Source organism: Nymphaea colorata, chromosome 13 (genome assembly GCF_008831285.2).
Source record: "Nymphaea colorata isolate Beijing-Zhang1983 chromosome 13, ASM883128v2, whole genome shotgun sequence".
NCBI lineage: Eukaryota > Viridiplantae > Streptophyta > Magnoliopsida > Nymphaeales > Nymphaeaceae > Nymphaea > Nymphaea colorata.
Window position 1 is genome coordinate 9,761,121 of NC_045150.1, and position 22,085 is coordinate 9,783,205.

A 22,085-nucleotide genomic window follows, 5' to 3' on the forward strand; every position below is an offset into this window, starting at 1 on the left:
TAAAAAATCGAATTTCACTTACTAGAATTCTATATAGTATGGCTAGAGTCTCCTTACCAGCAGCGTCTACTTTGTCCGTGAAGGGACAGCAGCAACATCACACCAAGTGTTGGAAGACGAGGAAGAAGAAATGGACAAAACCTTACATGGGCTATTGACGGGTTTGCTTTTAGGAGGCATCAGATCGGCTTCGAGGAAGCATCGGCTTCTAAGAGGCATGAGCTTGAGTAATCTCTCAAGATTAACTCTAATAAGTTGGGCTTTTATAGACAGCTTTTTAGGATTTCTCAATGCCCAGCAAAGGACTGTTAGAGATTAATGAGTATTTAATCTTGACTGCAAGAAGGTCCTCTTGTAATTGTATAAATAGAACTCAGAACCACTATCCAAGAGAATGGTGGTGAAGACATGGACCACATGTGAGGGTGAACCATGCTGCGGTTGGCATGTTTGTGACTCACTGTAGTTGGAACTCGGTTGTAGAGAGCATCAGCGCCGGCGTGCCAATGGCATGGCCCTTGTATGCCGAGCAGCCTATTAACAGGGTCGTGTTGGTGTTGGACATGGGGGTGGCGGTGACCGTAAAAGAGGACCGATATGGTCTGTGGCTGCGGCTGAGCCGCTGAGGTGTGTCAATGCAGCTGTTACTGGACAAAGAGGAGGGCGGTGGGCACCCGGCTGACAAAGCGAGTAAAAGCAGCAAAGAAAGGAGTTGCAGCGCTTATGGACGGTCGCTCATCCGCAGTTAACCTAGCCAGGTTGGTGGATTCCTGAGAAGGTTCCGCTGGTGCGTTCAATTAAATAATTCAAAGCTTTCAAAGATTTGTCGAACATCACGGTTTCACAATCCCACACGATATTAGATCACTTGGTCCAAGAAGAGGAGGCGGCTGTGTTTAAAAGATCGTAGATCCAAATCAACAAAAAGGAATGCATGTTTACAAATTAAAGATGGTAGACTGTGTTTATTCAAATCAAGCAAGTCTGATATGACAAAAACGACAAAATTTCAAGCGGCTGGTTTCATCAACCAACCACGAGATCCAAACCAAATTTATTTCTTCAACTCACGGTACTACCGACCCCAAACGAGCCCTTGACCTTATTATTAGAAATCAAATATTTTTTAAGAACATGGCTCCAAATCAACACTGGAGTGCAGCGTCAAGCGCTAGCCACCTTCTTTCGCACCTGCCGGACCATTCCAGGAATCTACCAACCTGGCTAGGTTCACCGAGGACGAGCCACCCTCTTTGAGCGCTGAAACTCCTGCATCCTTTGCCGCTTTTACTCGCTCCCTCAGCCGGTTGCCCTCCTCTGAGTCCAATAACAGCCGGACACACCTCTCCACCTCGGCCGCACCCACCAGACCATCTCGGTCCTTTTTGACGGACACCGCCACCCCCATGTCCACCAACAAGACACTGTTGGTCGGCTGCTCTGCATACAAGGGCCATGCAGCCATTGGCACGCCAGCGCTGATGCTCTCCACCACCGAGTTCCAGCCGCAGTGGGTCACAAATCCGCCAACCGCAGCATGGTTCAGAACCCTCACCTGCGGTGCCCATGCCTTCACCACCATTCCCTTGTCACTCGTCCTTTGGAGGAACCCTTTCGGAAGCAGAACGTCCAGATCTGGATCCGAGGGCACCAACGCTTGCTTTGACTCAGCCGTCGGATTCCGGACCACCCAAAGAAACCGCTGCCCGCTGCGCTCGAGCGCCAGCGCGATCTCCCTTAGTTGAATTGTGGAAAGCAAGCCTAAGCTGCCGAAGCACAAGAAGACGACACTGTGGTCTGGCTGCGAGTCGAGCCAACGGAGGCAATCTGGAGGTTGCAGAACTTTCTCGGGTGGGATGACCAAAGGTCCGATCGCATAGACCAGCGGGCCTGGCCCATCCGGGACGCACAGGCCGTCGGCAAGGGCTCGGAGAGTGTGGGGCTGGAGCGCATCAAAAGTGTTAATTATGATGCCCTGGGCTCTGGCGAACTGCGTCGATACCTTGAGAAACCATTCATAAGATCCTACATGGAACCGAAGGGAATGGGGCAGGTCGGACGGCGAGAGGGGAGGGATGCCGGGGACATGAACCAGCTTGTCTTCGGCATGAGCCGAGGCAACATCATATTGGTGATGCAGAGTGTTGAGGTACAGAAGCAGTGCCAGTGCACCAACATTGCTGATGTAGTAAAAATAGGCGGGTATGCCCAAGCTGGCGGCAACTTCCGTGTAGGTGAAGCAGAAGAAATCTAAGATGATTGCTTTGACAAAGCAATCTCTTGATATGTCCTGCAATGCTTGCACCACTCGGCCCCTGCAAGCATGTAAGAATTCGAACAAGAGGACGTCGTGGGTCTGGTAATCGACTTCCTTGACTGTGAAATCGACGGGACCGAGCTCGGTGAAGGTGATGTCGAGGCCAGAGTCCGCAACGCTCTTCATGTAGACGGCCGAGTTGCCGACGCTGATGGGAGGTTTGGCAACCAGGATGGTGATGGAGATGCCATGGCGGAGGTGCAAGAGCTTGCCGAACTCAACCATGGTCATCAAGTGGCCCATCAAGGGAGACGGGAAGAGAACCACAGTTTGCTTCTTCATTTCTCTCTGAGACCACCGTTCCCTGCTTCTCCTCTACAATTACTGTTGCGGAGGCTTTGCCTCCTTCACAACTACAAATAAGTCATGCTGCATGCCTACGACCTACGACCTGATACATTGACGCTAACCAGGGGCGAAGCCAAGATTTTTTTTTAAGAGCGAAGCCAAGATTTTTTTTAGGGACGGATCGACAGTCCAACCTCTGGATTTGGGTAGGGCCAAATTGAATTCAACTCTAAAAAATACATTCCACACTTAAAAAATTAATTTTTTTTAATGTAAAATATTTTTTTTTCATTTGCGATGGTGAACCCATGGCCTAGCAGCCCCCCCCCCCCCCCTTCTCTCCGCCCCTGGCGCTAACCGGATCGGACTTGGACTGGAACTTTTTGAATCTGAGCCCAAATTCCAACGGTGATTTGATCTGGTGTAAAGTGTCTAAGCGGGGTATGCAATCGGAGTAAAAAAAAAAGAGAGAATAAATGAAAAGCAACCATAAGTTTTGCTACATGATTTGCCCTATAATATATGGCAAATAAAGAAGAAAGGCAGGCAGTCGTCATAAGCAGGAGCTAAGAAGGAAGGACAGTGGCTGGTGAAGGCAGAGGTGGAGGAGGAGACAACAAGGCGTTCTGCCAAGCAGTTGATAAAGAGGGTACAGGCATCTTGGATTCAGGTCGACTTCTGCTACAACTGAATTTTAATCTGAAAGTGTCAGTCTAAATCAGATCCAAATGCGGGAATTTGATTCCAGAAAATGTCAGATATTGCAGAGTGCCCAACCAAAAAAACCGCACATGTGAAACTTCCAATTCTAGCTCTGAAATTAATCTGAAACAAACTTCAAATGGTGTCTGAAAGTAAAATGGAATCTTATAATATATCTCAGGAAGAGAAAAAGTTTGTTTTTTTTTTTTTTTCATTTGCTTGTATGTATTTTTCTACCAATCAAAATTGTGAGAAGATTGCACTGTCACACGGGAGCTTCCGTGGGAGTTTCTATCGGTCGACTGTTTGGTTGAATAGGAAAACCAGACTGGCAATAAAATTGGCTTGGTTATTCGACTACTCTAAATTTGGAGATTTTACATGACCACGCCCATTGTCGTACTTGGATCAAACCATCTCTCTGGGTAATAAGAATTAGAAAAGTTGAAACTAATCACCAAGGTCTAATTACATCAGTGAATAAGCCCATTCAGGAATTCAAATGAATTAATTGAAAAATTACAAACATATATATATATATATATATATATATATATATATATATATAAATATATATATATATATATATATATATATATATATATATATATATATATATATATATATATATATATACACACACACACGAAGGAAAGCAAGGGAAGCAAATATGCTTATGAAAAGTGATGACCTAATATAACATAAGAGAAAATTGTTCGACCCTTGTAGAAACGTTAGTTAATTTCAGTCTCAACTACTCCTGTATCTACAGTGGTTCCTTTACCGGCATTTATTGCTATTCCTAATTTCAATTCCAAGTGGACTTATTGATATTATTAAATTAAATTCCAATTTAAAGCTGCCTTCAAAAAATTCCAGCTAAATGGAGCAACCTCACCAGGCATTATCCACCGATATAAATTCAATGAATAAAAGCTATTCTCCATATGCGCCATGCAATAAATGCACAGCAAGCCTTGAAGAAGGTTACAGGCTACAGTTTCAGAAGCATTACGGAGGACTATTGTACTGACTGTCGGCAATGCAGTTGGTACTATTGAATTGAAAAACAGACTGTAGACAACCAAGTTAAAAAGGATTAATGATGCAGCATTGAGCATCCTTGTAGTATAACCTGCTAGCTCCTCATCTATACAGATAATTTAAGCAAAAAATAAGCAACGGCAAAGTATCCTTCAACTTTTTCGATTCGGGAAACATGGAACAGCAACTACTGCTCTTGCCAAGCTTCTAATGTCGAACAAGCTGGTACAGGCTCATATTGTGATTTTGCTCATAACTTTGTTCATTTTACGAGTGCTTTGATAAATGGCAAGCCAAAGGGAAGCAAGTATGCTTATGAAAAGTGATTACCTAATATAAGATAAGACAAAAATGTTCAGCCCTTATTGAAACATTTGTTAATTTCAATCTCAAATACTCCTATATCTACAGTAGTTCCTTTACCGGCATTTATTGCTATTCCTAAATTTAATTCCAAGTGGACCAGAATTTATTGATATTAAAGGTGCTCCAATTTCCCTTGCCACCGTCCATATTAGTGATGACAATAGTGTATTTTTCAACCTAAGAATTGCATTTCACCACTTAAGACGTAAAAATATAACACCTATAGGAATCAAATTAAAGACATGCCTTTTCAAAGGCGTTGGATTTAATTAAAACTCAATTTTGCTAAGTGAAGTACTAACAGTTGTTGATTATTTTCTATCAGATAAACACTTTCTACCATATTTTGGGTGCTCCACATGTAGGTGTTATCCTTATATGTCTTCAGTTGTGAAATGCAATACGTAAGTAGAACGGTATACTACTATGATCACTAACACCGACACAACCGAGGACCTTACAAGTAGGGGAATGAGAGAGGCATTTGAGCCTTTGCTTTGGATGGTAGGCTGCTGACCTCTCGCTCACCCAAAATTGAATCCAGGAATACCAGTAAATGCTATTAAAGGAATCATTATTAGACACTTGTCAGCAAAAAACAAGACTATTTGAGAAGAAATTAAGGAATATTATTAGCCTTGCTTATAAAATTAGACATGAAGTTAACCCTTGAATAGGTATTTCCTACAAAATCTAACCCAAATAAGTACTAACGAAGAACGGTTAATACCGCATAAATGAGTTATATGTGAAGAACTGATCCAAATGAAATCCATTGATTCATTTTCTTTTGTCTATCAATGAAGTAAGCATAGTAAAGTGTTTCTATTAAATTGTACTAAATAAAAATGTTGCTGAACATTGGACCAGCATTTATTGATGTTATTAAATTAAATTCCATTTTAATGAGAGGTTAACTACCAATCATTTGTGGAAAAGATGTCTGAAGGCCCCCTTTACCCCCCACCTTCTCCAATTTCTCTTGTCACCTGTGTTGGTATTAGTGATGACAATAGTGTATCTTTCAACCTAAAAACTTCATTTCACCACTTAAAACATAAAAATATAACACCTATAAGCATCAAATTAAAAGACTTGCCTTTTCCCAAGCGTTAGATTTCGATAAAACTCCATGCTGCTAATTGAAATACTAACAGTTGTTGATTATTTTTTATCAAATAGATAGACATTTTCTACCATGTTGTGGGTGCTCCACGTGTGGGTGTTATACTTAAGTGAAGTGGTTTAAGTGGTGGAGTACAATACTTAAGTAGAAAGGTATATTACAAGGATCACCTATGTCACAAGAGTGTCCTGGTGCGGGTGGGGGCGTCGTCGGCGTGGCACATCTCAAAAAATTTGGGTGCGGCGATATGGTGAGAGTATTTTATTATTATTGTTATTATTATTAATTTATTATAATAAATTAATAATAAAAGAGAGAATCATCTGATAAAAAATAAAATATAAATTAAAAAGCTAGAGAAAAACATGGCATTTTATTTTTACCAGTGCAACAAAAATAAAACTTAAAGAAAATTTAACTTGAATCACAACTAAAACTAAAAACAGAACAACAGGAAAATAAAAACCTAAGAATACGCTGCAAAAAGAGAGAGAGAGAGAGAGAGAGAGAGCTGACCATGCAGCCGATGAGGAAGACATAACAGAGAAGCACGTAGCATGGAAAAGGAAACTGCCCGGTGGAAGTGGAGGGAATCAGATTTAAGAAAGGGCGGAGCGGGAATCCGACGCCCAAAAGAGACCAAGAACCAGGAAAACAACAAAACCTCCACCACAGCAATTGCCAAGCCGAGAGGAAACCCGGAATCCTAAACCAGACGAAGGTAACCAAACGCCTGCTTGGAAACACAATCCCGGAAAAGTCCCCACCAGAGCCAAATTCGCAGAACCTACTTATAAACAGAAACTACATTTGCAGCAATTAATGGCGCCCCCCAAAACAGGAGGAAGAGAGAGAGAGAGAGAGAGAGATTGAGAGCAGGAAGGAAGCGGGACAGGGGGTTTTACCAAATGAGGAGGGCAGACGACGACTCCACTGAAACCGCCTACATTTGGAGTGGAGCCTACTCGCTTTGGACTTAGAGAAGAGGACTCAGAGAAGAGTTGCACCGTCCCAGCGGAAAGAGAGTTGCAGCGTCCCAGCGGAAAGAGAGAGTCGCAGGGCGAGGGAGAGAAGATCGTTCGTGCCCTGTTTGTTATAAATTAAAAAAAAAAAACCCCAAGGGGCAGGGTGATTGAATCGAGGAATACCATTAAATGTCAATAAAGGAATCATTATTTAACACTTGTTAGCAAAAGCAGGACTATTTGAGAAGAAATTAACTAATATTATTATCCTTGCTTATAAAGTTAGAGATAAAAGTGATCCTTGAATATGTATTTCCTACAAAATCTAACCCAAATACGTACCAACGAAGAACGGTTCATACCACATAAATGAGTTACATGTGAACAAGTGATCCAAATGAAATCCTTTTTTTTGTCTATCAATGAAGTAAACACAGTAAATTGTTTCTGTTTAATTTTACTAAATAAAATCTTACGGATCAACATGTACAGTCAAATGCGATTCTAGAACCATAATGCAATTTGTACATGTAATGTGTATGTCTGTAGTCTAGTATTTCACCTGATCCAGCAGCATCACAAGATCATCTGAGCCCAACTCAATTACCCTTAAATTCAGATTCAGATCCGACGTAATCCAGTATGATTGGATCAGATTAGCGCACATACACGAAATCGCTTGTGTCAACAACTTTTTCCTTTTCGTAGAGAAATACCACCGAGACTTGCTCTTCAGTAGTGAGGAAGGAGCCGGGACTAGCTGTGCTGAGTGGAAAATGAAGAAGGGAACTGATCTGGTTGCCTTCCCATCTCCAGTCGTAGGCTAGAAGAGAGTGTTTGAAATCCACATGCTTTTGCATAGCACTTTCTTCATGGATTCTCCATCATCATCCCTCAACCAGGGCACCCTCATGAAGACTGTTGAAGGCCTGCTGCCTTCCACAACATTATTGAAAAGGAGGTAACACGTCTGGCCCCTAAACACGAAAACGGGTGTCCGTGTGCCCAATTCATGAGCCAGCTCTTTTAAGGAAATCATATGTGGGCTCATGCAAGGAGGGCGGCTGTTTCTTCGGGTGGTGCCGAACCCACTTAGCTGAGTCTAAGTGGAGCTTAGTGTCATAGGTCCAGAACTGGATGGCGGTGACCGAGAATGGCGGTGAAGGCATGGGCCCCATAGGCTATTGCATGGGGAGAAGCCGACAACCGGGTCATATCAATGCAAGACTTAGGGCTACCACTAGCTGTAAATGAGGACCAGGGTGGAGTGGCGTGTTCTGCTGGGTGGCAGACTCAAGGGCAACGGCCAAAGAGGGTGGGTTGCCCTGCCCGACGCTTAGAAAGGTCCGCGGTTGCACACGAAGCTGTTGTCAACAAGAATGATTAGCGAAACAATTTTGTTCAAAAATATATGAATCCTAAAATCTGATCGATAATCCTTTTATTTGGGGCTTCTTTCGGATCGCTGATGTTGATTTGAAAAGAACGGTTGAAGGCGTGATTAGGACCACGTGGTCGGTGGGTCAAACCATACGCTTGAAATTCGGTTTGCTTTTATGTCCATAAATGGCTGGTCACGGCCTGGCTTTAATGTAGCTAAATGCAGTGTCATTAATGGTCAGTTCTTTAAAATCAGACAAGAGAGTTTATATCCTTGTGGAGATGAATGCTTCTTCAATTCTTTTAATTAAATTGATACCGCCAAAGCAGCTAAAAGTTGATTTGGTGATGCCGCAGCATCAATACGAAGAATGACTCAAACCCATAAGGATATCATAAAACTACAACGACCTCAAATATGTCCAGATGTGCGTTATCATCTTGCGACATTAGAATCAGGTCTCTCCCGTGCCACAATTTAGGTTAGGACACAAATTAAAGGAGCACAGTGAAAATAGGAACCACTTCCTACAACCTCCGTGCCAGCATGTGAAGCCACTAGAAGCTAGTGGCAGGTACCTGTTTCAGGTACTAAGGCCAGCTAAAGATTCTGCATATAAGCCAATCCAGCCCACTGCCTTCAAACGTTCCAACTGAATGGAGCAACCTCACCAGGCATTGTCGTTCATTTGGCCACTATCCCTTTGCACCCTGAAACAAAGCAAGAAAGCATAATCCACCGATACAAATTACAGGGAATAAAAGCTATTATCCATATGCACCATGCAATAAATGGACAGCAAGCCTTGAAGAAGCAGCAGTTTCAGACGCATTATGGAGCACTATCGTACTATCAACAATGCAGTTGGTACTATTGAATTGAAAAGTTTGAAATGGACTTGAGACAACCAAGTTAAAAAGGATTATGATGCAGCATTGGGCGTCCTTTCAGTATAACCTGCTAGCTCCCCATCCATACAGAGAATTTAAGCAAAAAAGAAGCAATTGCAAATTATCCTTCAACTTTTTTCGATCCGGGAAACATGGAACAGCAACTAATGCTCTAGCTAAGTTTCTAGTGTCAAACAAGCTGATACAGGCTCAGCTATCAGTTGTAATTTTTAATGTAGAAACCTTTTGTTTTGGGTACATGAGAGCTAAGGAAACACCAAACCCATCCACCCAACTTACAGTTTCTCTTTGTTAGTGATTCTTGGAAGCCCAAGCCTAATACAACCATAGCATTAAGTAAGTTTCTACATGAAAGATTGACAAATAAAGGTGTCACTGTGATTCATTTACTCACGTCTTTATGTCAGTACATTGGTTGCTTTTCCTTTAAACATACTTTCAGGCTTAGTGGATCGTTGAACCCTTACTGTCTTATTGTTTAGGAACTTTATTTACCTTGTAATGGATGTAACTCAAAAACTGCTTCCAACTTTCTAGTTCCTGGAGGAACATAATCAGGAATCCAGTTATGCATAAATGGGGTTGCAAGAAGCCGAGAGGCTTTCCAAAGAAAAGGTGGTAATAGGATAACAAAGATCAGCATACATAGGACAAAGGTTGAAGATAACCCATGATGGGAGGTAGCAACACAGTAAGCCAAAATTTCAACTTAAACCAAGAGTGAAAACAGTGTGAGCAGGAGAGTAAACTGTAAAGAAGAGTACAGTCAGACAGGAATCTGGGTTTGAAGATGCAAGACTCAGAGACAAATAAGTCCTCTACTCCTTTGTGTTTAAACTTTAAACCTTGATAACTACATACTCTGATATCATGTAAAAGCATGATATATTCAAAAACCAAAAAACAAGTAAATCACGACCACATGTCGCACTTGTCATTAACATTGCAATGATTTTGAAGGGGCATCCCGCACAATCTTAACTTTTCTAAAGTCTTTTTAGTTTATAAAGTTGGCATTATTTTCCAGGAAAAAAGAAGAGATAGACCATAGAAATATTGTAACATAATAACTAGTGAACATCAGAAAGTACAGAAAGAAAGACACATAAACATCGTTGAAATAACTTGCCGCATATAATATCATGAAGTGGAACCAATATCCAACCCTAATATAAAGATTATGTTCAAGTGCTTATAGACTTATAGTAAAGCATCTATTGAAGAACACAATAATTGATAATGGATGCTATTAGATTGCTGATGATGAAGTTTCTTCTGTCATTGGTTTTTTCTTTCTCTTCCCTCATTATTTGACCATTACATGATGTATTTTCCCCTATAGGTATGAGTACATCAACAAGTAAATAGGAGGCAAGACAATGAAAGCACTTACCTTTCGGGGCGGTGTAGCAGATCCTGACATGTTACCAAGTCCAACCTTTGTTTTCTTGTCTGATGGTTTAAGGATTTGAAACGAGCACAACAGACTTTCGTCCACACTCATCATAGCACCAGCATTGTCAAACTCACCGCAATAATTGGGTGCAGAAAATATTGTTACCAGTTGCCTTTTTGCAAAGAATTCATATCCATCCTCCACAACCTGCATAGATAACAAAAAAGCTGCTAAAAAATGATCCACAACTGATAACTTACAAATTTATTGACTATTTTAGCAACTGAGATCACACTTTTAGCGAGGGTCAAACAACATTTCATTGTTGAATGACCTGTGGCATTCTTGAGAGAACAAAAAATAAGTGCTGGTATCCTACAGAAGTCATCAATCTCAACCAAAAACCAAAGTTAAGGCATTATCTTTTAATACTGCAACTACATTAATTCATCACAATTTACAGAAAAATTAAGAAGCAACCTATATACACGACGAGATAATAGGATCTGAAGCTGAAACCTGGTGAGCTCGGCAAATGAGATCGAGGTCATGTTTCTCCAGGAACTCTGCAACTTTATCAGCACCAAAGGTGTAGGATACACCTCTGTCATTTTCACCCCAGCCTTCAATCTCTTTGTCGGGATCGGCCCATAAAAGGTCACAAAGCAAGCCTTGATCTGGAACATCCACAGGGCGAGCAATATTTCTGATCTGATCTAAGCTCTTCAAATCGGGGGATAGACCCCCATGCATACATAGTATTTTCTCATCAATAAGTGCAGCCACAGGCAAGCAATTGAAACAATCTGTAAACGTCTTCCAAAGGCGAACATTGAACCTTCTCTTGCACTCATCATAGAATCCATAGATCCGGTTGATTGAAGCACATTCATGATTACCTCTGAGAAGGAAGAAATTTTCTGGGTATTTGATTTTGTAAGCAAGAAGAAGGCATATAGTTTCTATGCTCTGCTTACCACGGTCAACATAGTCACCCAGAAATAAATAATTTGCTTCAGGGGGGAACCCACCATACTCAAATAACCGAAGAAGGTCTGAATACTGTCCGTGAATATCTCCTGCTCAGACAAAGCAGCAAGGACAGTAGAATTAAACCTATCACTTAAAGACATTCGCTATAGAAATTGAAATAACTTTGTTATAAAAATTGAACAAATAGAAAGCAACGAAAAGTATAATCTTTATAACAAGAATAAAGAAAAAGACAGTCCTATACAATCATACCTTTGTAATGGAAAATTTTACCCAAATTATTCCAAGGATCAAAGACCCTGTAAATACAGATTTGAAATGGCAAGAACCCTTGTAGCAGAACAAACAAAAAGTACAATAGTATAACTGTCACTAAACCATCTAATTTGATAATCGTAATGGTGCTTATAGGGGTCGCTGGAGCATCCATAGAGAACTAGGCAAAGTTCAAAATTGCATCTTAACAGGGGAACCAATGTTTAGAGACATAGCATAAACTAACCTTGAACGAACAAATTCCTGTACCAAAAAACTGTTTGGCAGACTAGTCTTGCCATCCTTTCGGCCTACAAGTGATATAGCTAAATGGAACTTACACTATACTGTATTCCATTCTTTATAATACACTGGTATGACATACAATTGTTTGTTTTCAATTCACAATCAATTATTCCTATAAGAACAAAGTAGGCATTCTTGGTTAGGTTGGGTGTGGCTTTGAATGGAAGGCCATGCCCTGCTGGTGCCACCACTGGAGGTCAATCATGGTGTGGTCTATCAAACCCGCAGTAGAATAGCTGGCCAAGTCAAGCTCCTGTATCTGGCAAGGCGATGCTCAACTAGGCCATGGCAGCGGGGGCGGTCAAGGATTTGGCCAAGGAGGATGTGACCGTGGCAGGCTCAGCTCTGGCCAACAGTGGTCATGACAAGGAGCAGTGAAAAGGATGCAGCCCAAGGCAAGGTCCGCATCACTAAGTTTCTTGAGTTGGTCCACCTTATTAACATGGACACTTTCTCTACAAAACATGTTGGTGCTAGACATTTTTATTCCAAAAGGTACCACCTAAATGGGTGGAATGTGTGCACAGATGCTGATTTTCCCAGTATGTCATGGATGTTGGTGCAAGTGGACATCAGTTCAGAGCATTTCTTAAAAAACTCGAGGTGTGGGGAAACAGGCACAAAACTCAATTATTTTTAAGATACTTTGATATATTTTTACTTAGAAATTAGAACATCATAAATACTTTTTGCATTCTTAATCTTTCACAGATATGACAATGGCTGGATTCGCTGAAAAACGTGATGATTCAGCATGATAATACATGTTGGGAAAAAAAAACCATAATATGTTCTTTTGTAGCAAACATCTAAAGGGCCGACTCTACAGGTTTAAGATGCATGTGATTGGTTGTCAAGATGGTAATATATTTTCTCGCATTGTGCATTTACATTATAATGCACCCTAATGTGTATGAACATATTATAGAGGAGTTAACAGTGTCCATCCAAAAAAATACAAGGGTGGGAATTGACAACTAGAGTCCACATGGTCAAGATATTGTGTTTTTACTCTAAAGGTGTATACACGCTACATGATCTGATAATCCCTAATCCTGAAGTTCAAGACACACGAGGCAATTTGATAGTAATTTTGACGATGAAGATGTTGCACCAGCAATATCAACAGCATTAGCAGATAGCCAACACATCAAGAGGAACTTAGTGGAACAACAGAACTTAGTGGCATAAGAGAACCTAGCAAAGCAAAAGAACCTAGTGTACTATGAACCTATGTTTTACAAATTCTAAGCTTAAGTTGATTTAACGAATGTACTTAAGTGAAATAAAAAAATGTGAACTTTTTAACCAAATTATGCTTAACTGGTCTTTTAGTTTGTTATTTTCACTTTCTATACAACTTGTGCTACACAATTCATTTTTCTTATAGGGAACATTTTTTCTGATTTTCCGTCATTTTCATAATTTTTATAGTAAAAAAGATTGTCAATTTTACACAATATATCTAACTATTGGCCCGTCTAATAATACGTTATGTTAGGCAATTCACAACATAGCACATAGCCACATATTTCATGAACTCATAAACTGAATATCAAATAGCAACAAGTACTTGAAGGCTGAAAAACATTCCACATAATACATTCAGAATCCAATAACTAACATCTACATAACACAAACACCGTCCCCATTGTATAATCACTGTGGCAGTGGCACTATTCAGTCCCATAACTATTATAGTATTATGATTCATCATCAGGCTCAGTCGCTCAGAACTCCACCACAACCTGCCACACCATCCCCTAATGCTGCCACCACTATAACCATCCACATATGTCACACCAACCATCATCATCACCACCACAACGACCATCATCGTTAATGCTAGTATATAATATGATCTAGCATATAATTCATATTATATATCTCGTAATAATAATACCATCAAGCAGCACAACAATGTGGTTATGATTGTCAAACTCACAAGACATCACCAAATTCAGAGATCACCATAACAAGTTATCACAACCATTATAATTACATTTCCTGCAATTTGCCTCTTCCTGCACCCCTTCCCACAATGATTCTCAGAAATCATTGTTAAATCCTCAAGGCCTAAAAGGTCATAATGGATGCCATACCACAATTGATATTCAGAAGACTCTTGGACTTTCCTGTTTATGACGATTGAAACGTTCTATACACCTAGCACCAAAGGCATATATGTGCTTAGTTCCTCAAAGGCATGCACCAGCTTAGCATCAAGTTTCGACACAATCAAACTCTTCATGTTCCCCACCATATACACAACCATTATGTGCCAGCATAACTATCATAATTGTTGAAATTAGGAAGTTTATATTTAAATGTGGTAGTTTTCTGATTATTTAAAAGTTAGAGTCTTCTTGAATCATTTATATCTTTTTGTGTCTCTCTTGTGTAAAGACACTAGCCGTCCCCTATTCTCTCTTTAAATAAGAGATTAGGGTTAGCAATGAAAGTACGTTTTGTTTGTTCTCACTCTCTCTCTCTCCCTCTCGTTCTCTTCTCCTGCCTCTCTTTTCTCCATCTTTTGCAACATGGTATCAGAGCTGGTTATCTCAATCCGGTGACGGCTGATGTGATTTTCCAGCGATCACTTCTCCTATTCTATCTCTTCCTATTTCTTTCCTTTTCTTTCTCTACCCTTCCTTTCTCTCTTCTCTCTGCTGATCGAGAAATAGTGGACAGTGTGGAAGGGAAACCTAATCGTGATTAGGTCCCTAACATGGATGTAGTGCAGCATAAGCAACTACGTGGAAGTTGCGGGTGGGAGTTGCTGTGGAACAGTTTTTCTTTTTCTCTCTGATTTGGAACGTGGAAGACTGAAAAGGGTTGTATCAGAAGCTTCTTAGTTGCTGCTGTTGAAGAAGAAACTCAGGCCAGATCACATTGGTCGTTGCTGTGTGGGAGACGACAAGATCAGCCTGAAATGTGGATCATATCAGATCTGATAAATATATATATATATCAATCTCTGGACGTGGATACATTGAAGCTGTGGACATCAACAGAAATTTATATGCACAGCTGTGAGGGCAGACTGTCGGCTGTAACATGAACATTTGGGGACCAACACAATCTATTGGTACTTCCTTCCTACTCTCTCACGTCTGATTTTCTAGGGCAGACTTCTGTGAGCAAGTCTGCTCACATCTTGGGCAGATTTGTTTGCTCAAGTTAGGGTTTCTTAAAACCCTAAGTCGATGCATTCTTGAATTCATGTGGAGGAAACCAATGTCGTGCAGGCAATTCTGATTGTTTTTGTAGAAGTCGTGGAATGACGCACAACACTGTTTTCTTATGTCATTGAAGTTTGAGGTCACGTTGGAAGGTCTGAAGTTGTCTGAAAATACGTTTTTTTTTGTTGGCTGTCGTTAGAAGATGTTGGCATAATCATCATTGTGACATTAGTGGCATGTGGCAGTGGTGCTGTGCGTGATATTGTTGATTTCTACTTTGCTGATCAGCCCCTTGACGTGTGACAGTGGTGCTGCGACTGCGAGTGATATTGTTGAGTTATGTGTTGTTGATCAGCCCCTTACCTGACTGATTAATTATAAGTTGGATGTTCTTTTGTGTGTTCAAACTGCTGCAAAATTGTTTTGGTGCTCCCTGCTGTGTTTAATATGGCTGAGATTAGCAAACCAAATGGTGGGAATGATTATAAAGGAACTGGGAATCCCTCCTTTTTTGGATCTACAGTCACAGTTAGCATTGACAGATCTCAGTATGAGCAGTTTTAGGCACACAGAGTCTCACAGGCTTCAACTTTCACTGTTTTGATTGATCGAGCTCTCTCTACGGGTACATCCACGCCTGATTCAAGTATCTCTTGGATTATTGACTCGGGAGCATCGAGACATTTCTGCAGTAGACCTGGTTTGTTCACTGTGTTGCATAGATTCTCTCAGCCACGTCATGTTAAAATTGCAGATGGCAGAATGTCACCTATATTGGGTTATGGAGATGTGAAACTTTCTCAGTCTATGACCATTCCACGTCTTATACGCTCCTGAGTTTCCTTCTAATTTGCTCTCTGTTAAACAGTTGACTATTGATTTACACTGTCGCATTAATTTTGACCCTGGTGCATGCTCATTTCAGGACTTACAAACTGGGAAAACTATTGGTGGTGGCTATGAAAAAGGGGGCGTCTACATCCTGTCAGTCCCTATGGGCCTTGCTGCTACCTCTTCTACATCATATTCTACACCCTTTCAGCGGCATCTCAGACTTGGCCATCCTTCAGGGTCCAAGCTTCGTTCCATCCTACCTCACATTCCAGTCCCAGAGTCATTTCAATGTGAGGCCTGTCAACTTGGCAAGCATACTCGTAGTAGTTTTCCTTCGAGTCTTAGTCCATCAAGTCAAAGGTTGTTTGATCTTCTTCATGTTGATGTGTGGGGTCCTAGCAGGGTTGCTAGCCGATCTAAGTTTAGGTATTTTCTGGTTGTTGTTGATGATTACTCTCGAGTTAGTTGGGTATTTCTTTTGAAAGAAAGGTCTGAAGTAGTACATATCCTCAAAAACTTGATTATTGAAATAAAAACTCAGTTTGGTTCCCTGGTTAAGTGTATTCGCACTGATAATGCTCTTGAGTTCAAATCCTCTATCTTAATGACCTTTTATGCTGAAAATGGTATCTCTCCCCAATTTACATGTCCCCACACCTCACAACAGAATGGACTTGCTGAAAAAAAACATAGACAACTTCTAACTGTTGCTCGTACCCTAATGCTTCATAATCATGTACCTGCATACTTATGGGGTGATGCCATACTCATGGCTTGTTACCTAACAAATCGTTTACCATCATCCTCCATTGACAACAAAGTACCGATTAAACTTGTTTATCCCAATCGAAGCTTATTTCCTGTTGCACCTGAAGTATTTGATTGTACTTGTTTTCTTCACATTCTTGGGCCCAAACGTGATAAACTTGCTGCTCAAGCCATTAAGTGTGTTTTCATTGGCTATCCTCGAAACCAAAAAGGGTACAAGTGTTTTGGTCCGGTAACTCACAAAGACTATATCAGTGCGGATGTCACTTTCTTCGAGTCTCGGTCCTACTTCAATCCTACTTCTGTGTCATCTGAGATGCCATGTCTTATTCCTCTACCTATCCCTCCAGTCCCGTTGCAGTCTTTTCCCTCTCCTACTCCGACAATGAATAGGTTCCAGGACCCTCCATTGGTATACACGCGTCGGCAGGATCCCTCTCATGGTCGACCATCAGAATCTTCTCAGGATGTGAGCTCCATTGAAGTAAGTATACCTGACATTGTTCCTCCTCAAGACTTGCCTATAGCCCTACGCAAAGGCAAGAGACAGTGTACTATGCATCCAATCTCACAATTTGTTTCCACTGACCACCTTGATGACAATTTACAGCAGTTTCTTCATGCTATGACAGTTCATACTGTTCCAACTAGTCATCAACAAGAACTACTAGACTGTAAATGGCGAAAACCATGCAAGATGAGATGGATGCTCTCTTACAGCGTAGTACTTGGGAATTGGTTGATCCTCCTTCAAATTGTGATATTGTTGGCTCTAAATGGGTCTTTACAGTCAAGTACCATTCAAATGGGTCTGTAGAGAGAGATATAAGGCTCGATTAGTGGCTAAGGGTTATACCCAGACGTATGGAGTTGACTTCTTTGAGACTTTCTCTCCTATGGCCAGGTTAGGTACTATTCGGCTCATTATCTCTGTTGCGGTATGGGAATTGGTTGATCCTCCTTCAAATTGTGATATTGTTGGCTCTAAATGAGTCTTTACAGTCAAGTACCATTCAGATGGGTCTGTAGAGAGATATAAGGCTCGATTAGTGGCTAAGGGTTATACCCAGGCGTATGGAGTTGACTTCTTTGAGACTTTCTCTCCTGTGGCCAGGTTAGGTACTATTCGGCTCATTATCTCTATTGCGGTATACTCCAATTGGCCTATGTATCAGCTGGATGTAAAGAATGCCTTTCTCTATGGTGATCTTGAAGAGACTGTATATATGCAGCAGCCCCCAGGGTTCGAGCGACAGGGGGAGTGTAGAAAAGTGTGTCATTTGAAGAAGGCAATTTATGGACTTAAACAAAGTCCTAGAGCGTGGTTTCACAAATTATCTGAGGTCGTTTAACAGTGTGGATTTGAAAGATCTCCTTTGGACCATTCTCTATTCATCAAGAAGACCTCCAAAAGTATAGTTGTTATGGTAGTTTATGTTGATGACATTATCCTGATAGGTGATTGTGATCAAGAAATTTCGATCACAAAGACTTTCCTTCAGAAGCACTTTGTCACGAAAGATCTTGGTCACTTGCGATATTTTCTTGGGATTGAGGTTGCTCATAACAAAGAAGGTGTAGTGTTGTCTCAGAGGAAATATGTACTTGACCTACTGCAGGATACAGGGATGTTAAGAGCCAAGCCGGCTAATCTTCCGATGAATCCACGTCTTCATCTTCATGATGATCAATCGGAACTAATAGATTCACGATCTTACAGGTCTCTTATTGGCAAGCTTCTGTATGTCACTGTGACTAGACCAGATATCAGCTTTGTTGTTGGGAAACTAAGTCAGTTTATGGAAAAACCTAGAAAAGTCCATTGGGATGCTGCATTGATGGTTTTGAAATATCTAAAGTCATCTCCAGGCAAGGGCCTTTTTTTCAAGAAAGGTGAATCTCTAGAAATTGTTGCTTATAGTGATGCTGACTATGCAGGGTCTATTGATGATAGAAAATCCACCACAGGCTTCTGTATCTTTGTTGGGGGCAACCTAATATCATGGAGAAGCAAGAAACAGAATGTAGTTTCGAGATGAACTGCAGAATCTGAATATAGAGCAATGGCTCAAACGGCTACTGAGATGACTTGGGTTAAGTCTATGCTAACAAATATGAGTATTGAAGTTCCTCTTCCTATGAGAATGTATTGTGATAACAAGGCTGCCACTTACATTGCAAATAATCCAGTATTTCATGAGAGAACAAAGCACATAGAGGTCGATTGTCATTATATTCGGGATCTTATACAAGGAGGTGTTGTGTCTACAGTTCATGTAGCTTCTGAAGATCAGGCAGCAGATATGTTTACTAAGGCTCTTCCTATTGGTGATTTCTCTAGATGTTGTAAGAAGCTGAGCATGATTGATATCTATGCTCCAGCTTGAGGGAGAGTGTTGAAATTAGGAAGTTTATATTTAAATGTGGTAGTTTTCTGATTATTTAAAAGTTCGAGTCTTCTTGAATCATTTATATCTTTTTGTCTCTCTTGTGTAAAGACACTAGCCGTCCCCTATTCTCTCTTTAAATAAGAGATTAGGGTTAGCAATGAAAGTACGTTTTGTTTGTTCTCACTCTCTCTCTCTCCCTCTCGTTCTCTTCTCTTGTGTTCCCTCTCTTTTCTCCATCTTTTGCAACAATAATCATCATCTTCACCTTACATTGGTCCTCATTGCTTCATCATCATTTTGTGCAACATTACGCAACAACAAAATGCAACTAAGCAAGCAGAATGATAGCTGATAGAGTACTCTTTAGACATAGGATCATGCAACCCCATACAATAACAAGCAACTTTTATAAAAACAACAACGCAGTTATGAGCAATATAGCAGATCAGAGTCCAATAACATTATAAAGTTTAGGCACATAATGCAATCCAACAGGAAAAGATTGAGACATATATAAGTTCAAAGTTCAAACAGCATTCGAAATGCTATTTTCCATGGGAGAAAAAAGAGGGGGGAGAGAGAGAGAGAGAGAGAGAGAGAGAGAGATGCAAGTACAACCTCGCGATAGAGAACCAAACAGAGACATGAAATGTAACTATTGACCTAGAAGTGTGGGTATCTTACTCTACGCAAAATTGCAGATAAACCAAAAGGCAAAAACAGAGACAGCAGATGCATAGTAAGGCTAACAGCCAAATATTACAAGATATGACTCAATGCTTAGCCAAACCAACAGTTAGAATAATGTAATCACCACCAAAAATATCATGATATTTTTAAAAATATCGCAATATTATCGAACAAATGAAAAACGATGAAAACAGGAAAAATACATGATATTTAAGAGAAAAAAAAGCCCAAATGAATTTATTGCAATTTTTCATGATTCTTTCATTTATTTTTTATTTTTTTTCATTTTTCAATTTTGTTCGTCATTTTATTTATTACTTTTGTCATTTTTACAAGATATTTTTTTATGTCTGCTTATTAGTTTCTTATTTATTTTATCTTTACCTAATATTTTGATATTTTATTCTTTTAAAAAACTTCAAGATTTTCTAGAGATTTTATCAAAGAAACAGCTTTGCCGAAAAATACCCAAGGAAAACCTCACAGGTAAGCACCCAAAAACAATAGCTGTGGCTATGGTATTAACAAGAATATACATTGACAAAGAACAAGAACATGCTAATAACAATTTACAGAAAAGCCATCCAGAACGAGAAACCGCATACAGACCATACAAAGAGAAAAGAAAAAAATAACATAAACTATTAAAGACCTCAGACAGATGACCACCAATTCTTCAGTTGCCAATGCTATGCGCATTTAGAGACGAACTATGATCCAGAAGAACCCTTAAGCACGAAATTGACAGGAAAGGGAATCGCTTAAATCCAAAGGGTTGCAGGTGCATGAGCCTTTCACATACTTAGGTCGCAAATAATAAAACAATTCAACTCCAAACAGTTTCCACCACCAGGAATTTTTTAATCTGAATCACATGTTCCTTGATGACGAGGACTTGACTTTATGCCGTCAACTATATCCAGATGCCTCAACAAACACAAATGTTTGCCCCCTGTCCCAAGATGAAATTTCCCAGATTATCAAAGTTTTATGGAAAGTAGGTGCAGGCAAACACCACCGGAAAGGGATTGAGAAAACCCCCAAGAGGAAATCCAAGGAAAGAAAATAACCATAAAAATAATCACTGCATCCTCGACCATGCAAACCATAATCAAATGATTGCCAATTCTCTGGCAGCTCCAGTATACAGGTTTAAACACCTAAAACACACAACAAATCCCCATTCTTAAGCTAGTATCAACACGAAGTAACCTGACTCAATAACCAATTCCATTTCAAACAAGAAAGCAAAAAAGAGAAATTGTAGATCAATCAATATTAACGGTGCCACATGTATCGATTGAGCACTCAAGCACCACAATAAACCCATCAATAAAGAACTAACCAACGAGGCATAACAAGAACCGGTTAAGAGAAATTGGAATTCGGGAAGCGAAGATTACCGCAAATCTTTATGGGAGCCTCGAGCTCCAACAGATTAGGCTGGTTAAGAAATATTTCCTTCGCGGTCAGGCACAGCTGCCGGATTTCCGAATCCGTAATCTGCACCTGCTTCACCGTCCGGCTGTTCTTAGCGTCCAGTAGCCTCTTTATGACATCGTCGAGGACGCCGTCCTCCATAGACATCGATCGCCTTCCCCCCGAAAAAAACGAAATATTTCGACAGAAAAATAAAAGGAGAAAAAGGACAACCCAGAAATAGCTAAACCCTAATCTCTCTCTCTCTCTCTCTCTCTCTCTCTCTCTCTCTCTCTCTGCCGGCGATAAAGGAATCTCGCCGCTGCGAGAAAAGGACGTAGAGTCTAACGCCGCCGGAGACGGCCAACGGAGGCCGAATATTCCGGCGGCGCGTTTATCGCGACGGAGGAAATCTCGGGGAACGACCGCAAAAGAGTGCGATCGATAGATGGCGCCCCCTTTTATCTCGTCCATCCCCATTTTTCTCCCTTTCTTTGATTGGATTCTTTGGAAGGAAAGACACGGCAAAAGGACGGTAACTCGGAAGTCAAGTACCAAACCGTTCTATTCGTCATGTCAGACCACAAGAAAAAATCTCTAACCTTTCTTTCAGATCTTTTACCAAATAAATCCCAGGCTTATTCTTTGGATTCACCATATGGTCGTTCCCTCGTTCTGAGTCTCTTGGTCAATCCTGATCGCACATGGCCACGTCTCCATTAGGGCGGGCAAATTATCGTTTGTGGTCCGAT

General features: G+C 40.6%; 2 protein-coding genes across 2 annotated transcripts; both read right to left on the reverse strand.

Annotated features, from left to right (window-relative positions):
• Positions 1-974: 974 nt before the first annotated feature.
• On the reverse strand, positions 975-6,796 carry LOC116267160 (UDP-glycosyltransferase 88A1-like). The gene is made up of 2 exons (XM_031648754.2): positions 6,749-6,796; positions 975-2,662 (listed from the first exon to the last, which is right to left on the reverse strand). The coding sequence occupies exon 2, from the start codon at positions 2,597-2,599 to the stop codon at positions 1,172-1,174; it is 1,428 nt and encodes a 475-aa protein (XP_031504614.1). The 5' UTR covers positions 2,600-2,662; positions 6,749-6,796; the 3' UTR covers positions 975-1,171.
• A 1,666-nt stretch (positions 6,797-8,462) lies between these two features.
• Positions 8,463-21,781, reverse strand: LOC116266752 (serine/threonine-protein phosphatase PP1). The gene is made up of 4 exons (XM_031648074.2): positions 21,318-21,781; positions 11,016-11,575; positions 10,494-10,703; positions 8,463-8,899 (listed from the first exon to the last, which is right to left on the reverse strand). Exons 1-4 carry the CDS (start codon positions 21,499-21,501, stop codon positions 8,885-8,887), a joined length of 969 nt encoding a protein of 322 aa, XP_031503934.1. The 5' UTR covers positions 21,502-21,781; the 3' UTR covers positions 8,463-8,884.
• Between the last annotated feature and the right edge of the window lie 304 nt (positions 21,782-22,085).

Bases quoted from the DNA above. Each gene is read 5' to 3' on its own strand.
- LOC116267160 (XM_031648754.2), bottom strand. From the start codon at position 2,599: ATGAAGAAGCAAACTGTGGTTCTCTTCCCGTCTCCCTTGATGGGCCAC.
- LOC116266752 (XM_031648074.2), bottom strand. From the start codon at position 21,501: ATGTCTATGGAGGACGGCGTCCTCGACGATGTCATAAAGAGGCTACTG. The intron at 11,576-21,317 runs GTAATCTTCGCT...TTGTCTGAGCAG, and splicing joins GGCTCCCATAAAGATTTGCG to GAGATATTCACGGACAGTAT. The intron at 10,704-11,015 runs GTTTCAGCTTCA...TTATCTATGCAG, and splicing joins TCATTTGCCGAGCTCACCAG to GTTGTGGAGGATGGATATGA.